Raw genomic sequence first — 15128 nt, forward strand, 5'->3', positions numbered from 1 at the left:
GGGTGGAATATTTGTAAAATTCAGCTGTGGGAGAACCAAAACATGTTGTGTTTTATAATCACAAGGGCAGTAATGTTTGGATGACGGGAATCAGACAGATTAAGATTTTTCAGGACATACTTAAAGTGAAGGCTCAGTGTGGATACCCTTTTTATAGCTCCGTGGATGACTCTAAATGGAACATGTACCTATGAGCTGAGGAGAGGAGGCCAAAAAAAATTTTTGTTAAAAATTTTCAGAAATTTCTCAACTACGTCATACTATTGATATCCCCAAACTTGGCATGCATTGGATAGCACAGATCTAGAGACATCATTGAACATGTTGAGTTTGGCTTTCTGCCAGCGCAAATGCTGTTATATTCCACATTAGCTGTAGACGCACTTACTATAATGATATTGGAAGTAAAGAGGAGTAACTCCAAGATAATAAGCAGTTATTAATAATTTATGCTTTGTTTATATTGATTAGTTTCCCAAATAATTAAAATCTCTAGTATAACCTTAAAATATGAACATCGAGACACGCGATTTTTTTCTATCTTCTTTTATATTAATTCAGCTCTGACTGAATGAAATAACACTATGGTGTTTGGAGGGAAGAGTAGTAACGAATGGATAAATTGGTAAGTTTGTGAAGAATCGGAAAACCGGTCCCGTGGAAAGCGTCACGCTTATCGACGAAAATCCTTATCGAACTTTCAGAGAACTTTCAACACAATAGAATAGTGAACCACAGTTTCGACACACTTTAAGAACGTCGGAAAAACCAAACAGCTCTCTTTATGAGTTTGCGATGCTCACTCAGCTGCAACTACCTTTTTAGTAGACAAAAAACAGAGACTTTTCTTGAATGTTTGGAACAGCAGCCAATGATCACAGCCAGAAGCCTCAAACTGCTGGGTTTTCTTAACAGGTCACACTCACCGTATGGCTGAAGTCATTCATTATTACTTTTTCACTAGAGGTAAATCAAAATAGTTATGTACTCATACACTACAACGTCCCCTGTTTCAAGGGAGGCTGTGAATAAATTAAAGTAGCTGACCTACGACCGCACCCGCATGACAGGTTTTCTTCTTGAAACGGGAATTGGACAACTTCATTAAATAAAAACGATTTACAAGTTCAGAAAGCGTTTTCTGTCTATTTTCTCTTCAAACTCTGAATTTTTCTGTACTGGAATTAAAGAATCGGTTTAGAAGTGAGGAAAAGGGTATACAAAATTGGTTTGAATGATATGACTTACATTTTATTAAGCAACCTTTACCGTTAAAAGGGACATTTCATAGGAAACAACCCAATAAAATTTAAACCGCCGGTTCGGCTCTAAAATCGTTTGTTTTGCATTAGGTCGTATGAGCTTTTTTTAACTGGGATTTTTAGACAAAATAACCAATTTTAGAACTTTTTACTTCACACAATAACGCCATGTAACTCAACGTGGACATCTATTGGGGCTGTACACGCATTTGTTTTGCGTGATCATATTCGTGTCATCGATTTTGCTTTGCCGTCCGGCGTGTTGGGTTAGTGTCAGGTTAAAGTTATCGTTATGGTAGACGAGTTAGGTTACATACAAGATATCGCAAAGGACACAGTGTACTACAGCCCCCGAATATTACATCTAGATTAGGTCTGTCCACAACCTAAGTCCAGTTTGATTAGAGTTTGGGACGGATTAGTTAGGTTAGGGTTAGGGACGGGATACGTTAGGTTAGATACATATAGTTAGATACAGCTCTCAAAGGGCGCAGTATATTACACACACCGAATATTATATCTAGGTTAGGTTATGGACAGGTTAAGTTAGATTAGGTTAGGTCGGATACTAGTCAGGTTAGGTTAGGCAGGGCTATGGTTAAAGACAAGTTAGGTTACATATCCGTGGCTGCATGTTTTTCTGTTAGTGGGAGAATAAATGCGAATGTAAAGCGCGAGTTTTAACAAGAATTTTTGTACGTTTTTTTGTCTTAGAGAAATTTAATGAAATATTTTTACAATTTAAAAAACAAAACTTTATTTATTAACATGTATATAATTTCTTGCGTTCTAGGCGACAAATTTGATTTAATTATAACATTATTAGGGTTTCCAACATAAGAAAGTATAATAATATAGTTCATTATTTATTTAGCAATATCATATATTATTTATAATAATATATAATCTAACTGAAACAATATGTATATTATCTTAGAGTAAAAATTATAAAATTTATTTGCAATATTTCATTTTTCTCAAGTCCTTCAAATCTTACGAATGGTTAACTTATTTTCTAATGGTAATAACCAAGTATAGTTGTTAGCGTGTTACACATTTATGGCCATTGACAGTAGTTTTTTTCTTTTTCTTGGAAAGTATTACAATGACATCTATTTTATAATCAGTTCTGATGACATGTACTATAGCATAAAAATATATCAATAGAAAACAAATCAATCTACGAAGGTGTGTTTGAGTGTCTGTGTATTTTGTGTGTACATATCTTAATAATCTTATTAAAACAAGACAACAAACCAATAGTTGTTTTACAGACTGTATGTTTTTGTCGTTGAGAAAATATCAATATTTAAAAAATAATGTACTTAGTATATTTTTTCTGTACTAAAATACGTATAAGGTCATTTAAAATAAAGAAACAAAGACAATGGAAAATATTTGAGCAAATCGAGCTATTTACTATTTCAGAACATGCTGTAAAACAATGATTGGGTTGATTCTCTTCAGCGTTAAAAGAAATTAGTGAAATTAATATCATATTGGATATTACTATATTGAAACAGTTTGGTTTTTATGTCTGAATATATTTTTTAATAGTTTGTTATTATTCCAATATGGTTTTAAATTTTATAGTAATTCTCACTGAAAGTACAACGCATACACCAAAAATTCCAATTAACAAACTGGCTTAGCTCATACTGGTCATATATTTTTAACAATACATCTAAAGGATAGTCCAGTCACGCCTACCTTGCTTTAAAAACAAAAACACATATTCCTATAAACGACTTTTATTACAACTAAATTTTACATAGACACCAACTTGAGTATTTTTTCCTTACATACTTTTTTTTGTAAATAATCTTTTACCAATAACCAGAAATTTTCTAAAGTACGTAGAATTCATTGACATAATTAACAAAAGCGGTTTTTTTAAATTTAATTCATTTATACATTTAGCGAACATGTTTGGAAAGTTATTCACATGCTAATACTTATATGATCACATGGTAACACTTCTTTTTTTATACATATTTTACACATATAAAAGCTTTAGCTACCATTTGCAGTTAAGCTTTATAATTCGATTATTAACACCCTACTATCAGGGGATTTATAAGAAGTATATTGCTTTAATACTGAGTTTCGGTCGTTCTCAAGTACCAAATGGACTTTAATTTTTTTGATTGGACTGCAAAATCAGAATATGTTTTCAGATCAAAAGCGATTTTTAAAATAAGTCTTAACAAGAATCAACTAAGTACATAACATCAGGAATCGCTTATTTCGTCAAATTATGCAATATTTCAGGTGAAATTCCGATTTGAAGATTGTGCAAGGGTTAACAGCATTCAGAATTTATTAATTTAATTGACGATATAACCTTTGATTTTGCTAACTTTAGTGTTAAAGAATAGGAAAAGAAGTTATACATACACATGTGTGTATAAAATGAAACGTTAATACGGGAAGAGTGGTTTGCAATCTTTTAACATTCCCGATGTCGAGGTCACGTTCGATTCACAAGTAGAGTGGGTCGGGCTCCCTCCATGTGTTTGCTATCGCAACAAATAGCATATGAATGAAACAGAGATTCCTTAAGCAAACTTGTTTTAGCCGGAGAAATGAGGGGGGCGAGGTCGAGCTGATTGATCGTTAACGCTACCAGAATAACCAATATATTAATCAATTTCCATTTATAATAACCGACCGAAAGTACTTTCCACTCTCGTTTCTCGGCTAATTACAAACTTAAATCAAAGGGCGGATCATAAACTTTACCTTTGTAGTACATTTCATGGCGCATACTAATAGAGCAACTCTTCCCCTAAAACAGAGATGACATTGTATTAATTAAAAATGTATTATACTAAAGTTACATAATTATATTTCTCCATTTAGTCAATAGTAGGCTGAATAAATATATTTTCCTGCTCGATAAGTACATATATCACAATAGGGAACAAGGCTCAGGTATTAATTGTTTGACGAAAAGAAAATTACTTCACGTTAATCAAGGATTTTTAATAAAAATCTATAATACTAAAAACTTAAAAAACTATATCAATTATATCCAGATAATAAATAGAATAACAGAGGAAAAACTAGATAAATTTCAACTTGTAAACGATTAAATAAGACGGCTAGCGATTGTACTTACAGATTTCTACTCTTACATGGCTACTGATTACTGACTTATAAGCTCAAGAATATCGAGTACCCTGGGGGAGTGAATGTGACCTGACTTCTTTGAACGGACTTTCACCCCGAAGGGTTGTCACTCTTTGATTTGCTGACCCTAGGGTCTATCACAAAGAGAGTTCATTTACCCCATTATGCGGCTGGGTCAGTTTCCCCCGTAAGTCAGATACCCAGGAGGGAGATCGTCGCTTCCCAACCAACAGGCTCCAACTGGGACTTTCGACCTGACAGCTAGGTCATTTCAGTCCCCAACGCATGCAGACTATAATATAGCCTAAAATTATCTGTATTTGATAAGACAGTCGCACAAATGAATACATTCATGCGTATAAATACATTCATACATTGCCCTCATTTTGATTAGTCGGTGGAGTACTAAATAGTCTTTTATCGACTTATACACAGGTTAATAATCAGCTCCTCATCGCTCACACTAATAAATACAGGCACTCAAGCAAACACAGATCCGCATACAATGAAAAATCGGAAAAAAGAAGAAGAAAAGCGGAACAGGGATCCAGCTATTCGCCACTGTGCTCGAGAACAACTGTTAATTTTGGCGGTATGCCTACACGCTCTCTGCAAGGAGCCAAGACATGAAAACTTCTATCATGTGAGCCACATCGTGCAACCTTTTTCTGCATAACGCGGACCTGAGCGGGCTTCGACCCATGACCAGGTGTCAATGTCTCAACAGCATATGACCTATTCGTAATGGGGTAAGGACAATTCCACGTTTCCTGCTCGGGGGGGGGGCATCTAGACCAGACATATGTTTGTATAGGGTGGTAACGTATATGTAATTTATGTTTCGTGTCTATTATGTTGTTGACAACCTGGAGCCGATTTCATAATGCTACTAATAGTATTAGTTAAAATATAATAATACACAAACTCCAAAGAATACGCACCAAGACTTTCTGTTTCATAATAGAGATGGCCTCACTAATACTACAAGTTAAAAACTACAAAAGTATAAGACAGCAAGACAGCTTGTTCGGTTAGGAAGGATAACCAGGAATGGAACACATTAATTTCCAGAGCCACGACATCAGAGGATATCCGGAACCTCTAGAATCACTGCATTTGGGTAAAATAATCTGTGTTTCCATTTTACGATGAAATCAACTATTGCGAAGGAACGTGAGTCGTTCTTTCAATATTTCACGGCTATCTCGCACTCCCAAATAGAACATTGCTCTAGGTCCAGAAGCAAACACAATTATGGCATGGGTTCACTGCTGATCTACAAATGCCGCTTCGTTTTAAACCGGCGCATCAATCAGTGATCCATCTATTATTCCACATACGTGAGGAAAATGGGCCATGCTGAAAACCCCATTTATAATTGTGGTGACCTTTTGTGGCCATGCAATAATTGCACAAAATAACCGAGTATTGTCTGCATTCATCACACGTTTTACACACCTGCAGACGGTAGCTCTACTTAGACATGCATGTCACCGACTGTGTGGGACTGGCTTCCACATCCCAGCCAATGCAATGCAGAATCATAACTTTGCCGAAAGTGCGTATCCTTTTCTCTTAGGTTTTTCTATTAATGGTCCTATCAGTAGCGACTGATTCTGTACCATGACATTCGGAACCTTATTTGAATCCAAAAACACTTATAAAGACGAAATTGAACCATCGTATATTGTAGATTTTTCTACATCGAGTAACATTCTGACTGGACACACAGTCTAATTTGTTCGTCCCCACTAATGAAAAGTTTCCACATTATTATTAAACAAGCTCATATCTTCATAGCGTACTTCGTGCAGTCCACCGGAAGTTCCAGGTTTTGTACTTTACAATAAATTACCGCAGGCTTCTTGAATCACCTACTCAGGGTGTTGGCTATCCGGTTCAGACCTCTGTTTTATACCGCCACCATACAGCCACCGTAGCTGGACTCCAGAGGCTATCAACAGCTAGGCCATTTAAAGCCACATCGCAATCGGTTCCTAAATCCATCCACATCTCCCTCTTAAATACATCACTTATTTACATACCATTCACTCAGTTAGGGAGGTGGAGCACTTGACATTCCTTTATCATCCTCTACACATAGTATATAACCATCTAATTGAGGTCCAATGAAGTATTTAATATTCCGCTCACTGCCGTCTCACATTACACATTCACGATAACAAATACATTCATTCTCAATACTCACTAAGAAACACAATACGAGATGTAGTGTGTATTTAAAAGTACTATTTACATTACAGTCGCATCCATAGTAAGAGAGTCCTGTTTCTTCTAAAAATTGTAACAGGGGTCCCAGATACTTGCTGAGCGTTGAAGAACAATTTTCATATCGAGTGGTATTCCTACACGCTCTATATATGGAGCCAAGGAGTGGAATCATTCCATTAAGCGGGGAACATTGAGAACATTTTTCTACATGCTAGACACATACGCTGTATTTGGCCCAAAAGTAAGTGTGTGGGACGGAGTTTTTGCTAATATTATGGAATATTTGCAATTTGACTTAGAGTAATTGACCTCCAACTGATTTAATGAAAACCACGTAGACGCCTTCTCGAACTACCGTACGAGCAAGAACATCCTCAATGGAGTCCGAACCTACAACAAAGTTGGAATCATCAGCGTAATAAGGCAGTCAGCATCTCTAACGAAGTTAGGGAGATCATTAACAAAAATCTTAAACAAGAATGCGCCAAATACATTGCCTTGAGAAACATCTATGTTATTAATAGCTGGAAATGATTTGACAGTGCCACCGGGAACTCTTACTGAACTACCAATACCACATTTTTCAAGCTTCTTCATAAAGTTAATTTTGTGGTTATAAGTTATAAACTCCATAAGTTGATGGGTAGGAAATAAATTGACTTTTACACAATAGGCGTTTATTTCGTCAGACGCGTCTAATATACACCATCTTCAGTGACTAAATAACAAAAATGGTACAAATTATATAACAATTATTATATACAGGTGATTACGCAATTAAATTTGATGTAAGCTAATAATACACCAAAATGTATTAGTAATACTTAGAACTGCTTTAAATGTACATACATTTAAAAAAAAGTATGTAAATTTAAAGTAGTTTTAAGTATAACTATTGCATTTTGGTATATTCATTATTATTAGTTTACACCAAATTTAATTATGTAATTACCTGTATATAATGATTTGTACAACTTTTATTATTTAGACTCTGAAGATATGTTAGTATATATATAATTATTATAAAATTATTATTAATATGTTTAANCTATACCGAAACGCGTCTGTCGAAATAATCGCATATTGTGGAAAAGAAAAATTATTTCCTAGCCATCAACATATTATGGTCAAGTGTCTTCGATAGATCTAAGAAAGTACCAACCAGTGCCCGTACTCGCATGGCCTATCCTTAATCGAGTAATGATGACAAACATTCCAAACAGGAATATTGTTACCAATTTAATAAGAAATATCAATAATTACGTTAAATAACATAAATTCTTATGAAATTTGGCCGTCACGACCTTATAAAAAAGACAATAAAACCCTTTTTACGTAACAGACAAATCGGAAAGAACAAATCCATATTCGTGATGAGATTTATTTACTGGTTAGGCCTCGTTCCTAGTCAGTCGAACCCTGATAATTTCTACAAAAGCAAAGGCCCGAAAACCGGTAACGAACAATTAACAAGTAAACATCAAATATTGGCGTAGTATGGATGACCTAAGCCTTTGTTTACAAACCGGCTTCCTTTCCTCTCCCATTAACACTTCGGCTCGATACGCATCAGGAGATTCGAATAACTTTACCCTTGAATGGAATTTACGAGCTTGACTTAACTACCATTCAAGGTGTTTCATTGTTACTACCTTTGCTATTATTTATTTGATTTAATTTGATCATTGTCACCTATTAAAAAACACTGCTGTTATGGACATATCATGTTAAATAAGTATTAAAATCGCTGAAATAGATTCTTACAGGATACCATGTCAGCCCAGATGAAAGTGGACAGAAGAGAAAAATGAAGAGACGAGAAGAACAATATGCCTATGCAAGGGTAAAATGCAGAAGGTAAGCGTTCCTGGGACGTAAGGCGTAATCGCGGATTATAAATTACCAGCATAGAGTCTCTTATTGGGTTAGTCTTCACCAAAAGTGAACTTACGCCATTCAACATGAGTTCACCAACTTGCAGACCAACACCCATCATTAACTGTAACACAGCCGGTCAGACTACGTTATTTAAAACGTATGTGCATAAAACTAAACCCGCGAGTAAAGATGGACCCAATTAGTGACCCTATTCTGGATCATAAATCATTATATTATCAATTTATTATCAACAATTAGGTTCATTTGTGTAGTGTTCTGGAGTACAGAATGGTACTTTCAATTGGCATGCCAATACCCTAAAAATATATTTCAACTCCTCCCTGCGGAATCATACAAGAAGAAGATTTAAACGTGCCACAGCCGCAAGCATCAAACTGGATGATATTCAATTTAAAACCTATTTGAGGAGAAACAGCTGTTAATTAACACAAAATAAATAAACCAAGGCTTTGACTACGCTGATCAAATAGGGGCCCGCATTAGCAGAGTTGTTGCCGTCGACTCGTATTTCCAACGCTACCGGTTTTGGGTTCGAATCCCAGGGAATTTAATTGAAAATAATTGAACAAAAATGTTATTCAGAAATCGTGAGATGCGGTCTGGTGTGATGTAAGTTTCAGAAAAACATTTTCTTTATCGTGCCAACGTTTCGATCTTTATTGAGATCATCTTCAGGGCTCAAAGTGTTTGTCTTCTGTGTAATTGTACCATTCTTGCGTGTCGTGTTGAGAGTGCCCTCAAAATGTTTTTCTGAATCCTACATCACACCAGACTGCATCTCACGATTTCTGAATAATTATCGATTAACGGTCACTAATCACCACACATTTGAATAAAAAAGTATTGTACAGTGCGTAATTGTACGTAAAGCCCTCTTGATTACAGGAATTACTTGACTTACAATCAATCAAATTATTGTTTAAAAGATTGGACAATTTATATGTATGACTAGCTTCTTGAGTTGAAAAATCTCATGGGTATTTATAAATAGCTGTCGTAATATTCAAGAAGGAAAGTTAGAGCAAAAAACGGGTGAGAAAAATAATAATAAATTATAAATAATAATAAATAGATCTGTCTAATCTAATTCGTACTTGTTCTTATAAATGGAATTTAAACACCCCTCAGTAATTCCGTGCTTATAAGGCAAAAAATGGTGAATAGGTGATGTGAGGATGTCAACCGTTTATCAACCGGGTGAGGGTCAGTGGAATTAAACAGTTTTTCCAACCCTGTTCAAAGGATTTGTTCGTTAGGGTAGAACCGGGTTATACTCTGAGCCCTTTAATCCTTTGACTCGATTAAAGCAAAATTAATTATTTATTTGGGTTTAGTAATTAAACCTTTTAAAAATGTGGTAAAATTATGTTAAAAGGTCAGACAAAACGTCACCTTCAGCTGAACAGGTAAAATCAGCTGTTAGTTCGTAAATCCGTTAACTCATTTAAGCGTCTATTTTTCTTTTTAACCCCATAGAAAGTGAATGAGACAAAGTGATATAAATCGTTCACACAGAGAATTTCCCAAGTTTGCGAGGGTGCCAGCCCCACTTGACTTATGGGGTGAAAAGTGACGCATACCATCCCCTAATAAAATGAATTGTTTGTTTTCCTTTGTCCTTCAAGAATTCTGTCTGCCGGCCTGTTTCTGTCTATAAAGTTACCCACACCCAAGCAGAACGAGTGGAAGTTTTGCAAATAAATATTGGAAAACACGTTTTCTTCCAAAACATCCAATTTATATGGCAGAAGAGAATGAGACAAAGGAAAAATTAATATTTGTGAGTGATGATGTTGACCCATATAAATATCATTCTGCAACATCAATGAACAATCATTAGAGAAAAGTATTTTTAAGTTTGAATAGATTCTTGATTTTTATTTTACTTTTATCAACCCATTGTATACAGTACCCCTCACATTGCAGACGATACCATCCTTTCAGCAAAACCAGACTCTCTGGGGTTTAGAAACCTTCAGGACGATCTCTTCGGTTTGGAAAAGTGGTTCAAGAAATGGAGGATCAGTCTTAACGAAACCAGATACCGAAAATAACCCTTCGTAGTATCTCCTCTACCTCTCTTCAATCACTAAAACTCTGTTCCTTTCCAAGCAACTAACGTCATCCACTATTTTGGTCATTACATTGACAATGGCTTTCTTGGAGCTCTCTCTACGCAAAACTGGACAGACGATATAAACTAATCAAAAGATTACTTAACAACATATCACGATTTACACTACATAAAATCGCCTCATCTACTTATAATTAGTACAAATCTGGACGTACAGAATTAAACTGTGAGTCAACTCCAATCCAAAATCATTCAAACCATGTTCAAGCTCACACTTTGCATCCTATCTTGATGGTGATGGTGATGAAAACCCCCGTTTCCTAGTATCCTCACCATCGCCATAATAATCTATCTTATTATCCACATAGACTTTCAAATCCCATTGATACCCTTGACCCTCATCTCTCCTTGTTCAACACATTTCATACATAATAATCCAGTCCATTTCAACCAATTTTTTGTAATAGCTGCAAGTCCATCTCTCCTGTTCGGAAGAATGGTTCAAGAAAAGTAGGATCCGACTTAACGAAACCAACCTGGCTCTCTCCCAGCCAGTGGGATTTACATCGACAAAAGACTTCGAACCCCCACAACAGATTGAAAAGACAAAAGAGCGAAACATTCATTACAAACACAATACAACTTCAACCAATCGTGGCGGAATTGAACTGTGGGGTTTATCCAGGCGTTCTAACCTCCAAAGAATATAGCCTGTCCACTCCAACTATTCCTCAAGCTCCTACTTTGTATCCAACCTTACCATACCTTGGATACCTTGGACCCTCATTCCTCCCAGTTCAACACCTTTCATCCTGAACTTTTCCTGACTCTAAGACGCCTAAAGCTCAAATGTTCTCACGATATCCTTTTTAGTGAGATGGTTTTCCAGCATATATGCTTTCCAGGCGATAGAAACAAGCGTTCCAACCTACGCCTAATCCAGTCACTCCGGTCCATAATCATTCGAACCATTTTTCACAATACTGGTGAGTGCGCATTGGACGGGTTAGGCTAGGTTAGGTTATATGTTCATGATTCTGTTCAGTATAGACTGTAGACATTCCTTTCATACACAGTACTTCTCACATATGCTGACCATACCGCCATCCTTTAAGCAAACCCAGACCCAGTGGATTTCAAAAACCTCCAAGACCATTTCTCTTGTTTAGAAGAATGGCTCAAGAAAAGGAGGATCAGACTTAACGAAACCTACCAGGTTTTCTCCCAGTCAGTGGGACTTTACAACGACAAAAGACTTGAAATCCCACGATAGACTGAAAAAACAACAGAACGAAACTTTTACAACAAACACAATACAGCTACAACCAATCTGGACGGAAATGAAATTTAGTGTTCAACACAGCGATCCACATTCTAGAGAAAACAGGCACTCCAGTCCAACATCCATTCCCCAAGCTCCCAACTTCGTATCCAACCTTATCCATATAGACCTTCAAATCCAATTGGTCCTCAAAAGTGCGAGACGTCGGTACAGACGACATCATAAAACCTTTGGACCTTCACCTTGATCACCCCGTCGTCCTAGTCGAATACCTTTATCCCAAACCTTCCTGACGATCCTCCAAGACATTTAAAGTGCAATTAATGGATTACACCTCCATTCTTATAATCTTATAATATAAAATGAATAAATGTCATACGGTTGATTTTGGCCGTTTTAACTTAATAAACAAATTATGAAAATTACCAACGGATTTTAGAAATCTTTAGTGGTGTAATGACCCATGAACTTCCTCTGTTTAGCGAAACTATGAGAGAAATCAAATTTACGAGGATAGTGGACAGACGGAATGAGCTAGAAATGGAGTCGCGATATGAAAAAGGTTAATGGAAACCCGGTAACGAGGCGTAGCTAAAATTTTACGAATGGCTTATTTTTTCTCCTTATCGGTTTCCAAGCCGAAGTGAGTACGCATAATTCTGCCTACGTGAATTTATTCCTCTAGAGTAAATTACTTGTAACGGGTTTAAAACTAATGTAAGAAGGTGGAACTAATGGGCGATACCGCAACATGCTCATTTCCTTTTATGCAATTTACAACCGGTTGTTTCTACAACAGTCTCGCCTTAAACGGAATACAAAAACCACTAGATTCTGATCTCGGAAAAGCCGACTCGACGAGGAAAGGATGGTTTTTCATTCAGCCTTTCCTCCGGGTCTGTTTTCCTTTAATCAACAACAAAGCTAATAACTACTATCACATTTGTTCAACTTAATGGAAAATGTGGCACATCAAATCTCTGAAATCAATAGGTGATAAGAAAACAATCGGCTAACATTATTCCATTGATTTCGGATTAATTAACATTCCCATGGTTAACCTATCCACTGTTAAGTATGACTGGACTTTTGGAATTTAATTTTCAATTGTTAGACAAATCAGCGTGCGTGATATCGATTAACGTTCAATAAAAACGAACGTTTCATATCTAAATTGTAGGTTTATAAGCAATTCATATCTAAAATTAAATTCCTGTTTATTAACGTTTAGGGTTGCGGGTAAGATCGATACAGATGCCCAAGAAAATCTCAGCGTAGACGATTTGTGGGTTCAAGGTGGTTTGAAATGTCACGTTGAGTCAATGTTTGTATCGCCTTACACAAGATGCGTCTAGATATAAAGATAAATATCCAGTGAGATTTGAAGAAGCAGAAAATGACTAATATTTCATTTTAACAAATCCAACTTGGTTTGGTTTTGCGTAATATACAAATGCCTTTCGTCGTTTTTCATATTTATTTTATAATTTATTCCGGCTGTTTGTTCTAGATTATTCTGTATAACGGGGAAAATTCACCAAAGAATTTCAAAAACGTATTAATCATGGTTGAAAGAGGCCTAACTATGAGCACCACATGGCCCTGGGCTCTACCTCAACCATTTTTAAAGCCGAAGGTAGTGGATGCCTTCATGTCTACGAAATCAACCTCGAACAAATCTGGAACTGATTAAACACCATAAAAAAATTAGAATGTACAAAAAGCTTAACGCTGAGGTACATCCCAGGTAATGAGAGAATTTCAGGCAACAAGGCAGTGGGACACCTTTCCAAAAAGGGAGCCTCGGAACAACGCCACGGAAAATTCATCGAAGCTTTTTAGTAAGTGTTAATCATGGCATAAAAGTGCCCAACAACAACGACCGTATGGCCCTGGTCTCCATTCTAACTATTTTTAAGCAGAAAAACTATAGCAACATGTGCACACGAGATCATTTCTAAGGGCTCTCCAAGCTTTAGTGAAGGCATACTCTACGGATCACGAAACCAGTGAATTTAATAAGTTTAAATGAAGTATGCCTTCACTAAAACTCCCCGTGACCATTTCATTTGTCGCCGAGGATCAAATAGATTACACGACATTTGAAAAATGGCAAAAAGGAGGGAAAATTCGAAAGGTGGGGTTGAGATAGGAAGTTGATGTCCGAGTGGATCGAGGTGACGATAGCTCAAGTGGTAAAGCAGCGGCGTATCTAGCCGAATATCGTGGGTTCGAATCCCGCTCGTGACGCTGACTTTTTTATCTCAACTAAAAACCTTAATCAATGGAGAAAGTTCTACTTTTCAGAAAAGGACTAAAATGAGGTTTTATATGCTCTATCATAGTATCAGTTAAAAAAATAGGACTATTAACAGACGACGTCTAGTGTTGTGACAATGTGCAGATGAGACAGATATAACAAAGCAATATGCAACTGTCCGACTACGAAAGGCGGTACTTAGAAAAACCATTCTTGAGCAATACTTTGATACCTCTAAGAAGAACTCTGAATTTTAAAGCAATGAAAATCTTCCAAGAAAAAACTATTAGTAGTGGTTAGACACAATAGATGGAAGCTGTAGTGTAAAAGTGAATCCCTACCATTCAAAGGAAAAAGTTGCAATTTGATCATTAACGACTACAAAATATCAATTCGTCATCTTGTAATGTAGATGTAGTTGTAATGTTCGGGGTGTGTAATATATTGTACCCTATTCTTTTCTTATAGCACACCTCTGCCTATGTTGCAGTGGTTGGATTTCTTCTTGGTTACGCTGAATATCCCAAAAAACTTCCTCCTATGGACAAATGTGGCGCTACAGTTTGTTAGTAGTTGTGTTGGTGTCTCCTCTGCTTCTATGCAGAATCTGCACGTGCCGTGTTCAATTTTACCGATCTTCTTCAAATACACAATCAGCCCGCAGTGTACTGTTGATAATCCCGCCAGAATTCGGAGTTTTTCCTTTTCCTTTTTTTACATAAGAATTCTGTTGTTTCTTTCCTCCCAAAGAATTTTTCCTCATTTTCAATTCGTCCTTTTGTCTAAGATACTCATTGATAGTGTGAATCAGGACCTATTGCCCTTTAGCAACCCCTTTCCTTATAAAGGAGTCCGCTCTCTCGTTGCCATTTATTCCCACATGTCGTGGGACCCAACGGAAGGGTAGCCTTATAATACAGGCTTTCGTAGAGGTCCTTAAAGTAACATTCACAATAGAAAGTTATGAGCTTTTCTTGTAATATCTGT

At 36.4% G+C, this 15128-nt stretch overlaps 1 protein-coding gene across 1 annotated transcript in view; it reads right to left on the reverse strand.

The window, feature by feature from the left end:
* Positions 1-2205: 2205 nt before the first annotated feature.
* Positions 2206-15128, reverse strand: part of LOC106669211 (carbonic anhydrase-related protein 10) — a 494173-nt gene continuing 481250 nt past the window's right edge. Inside the window, exons 9-10 of the mRNA XM_014398528.2 lie at positions 4005-4050; positions 2206-3781 (exon numbers count right to left, since the gene is read on the reverse strand). Of these exons, the coding sequence (XP_014254014.1) occupies positions 3744-3781; positions 4005-4050 (84 nt within the window). The 3' untranslated portion in view covers positions 2206-3743. The remainder of the gene's footprint in view (positions 3782-4004; positions 4051-15128) is intronic.

This window comes from Cimex lectularius, unplaced genomic scaffold (genome assembly GCF_000648675.2).
Source record: "Cimex lectularius strain Harlan isolate CLEC.00 unplaced genomic scaffold, Clec_2.1 scaffold28, whole genome shotgun sequence".
NCBI lineage: Eukaryota > Metazoa > Arthropoda > Insecta > Hemiptera > Cimicidae > Cimex > Cimex lectularius.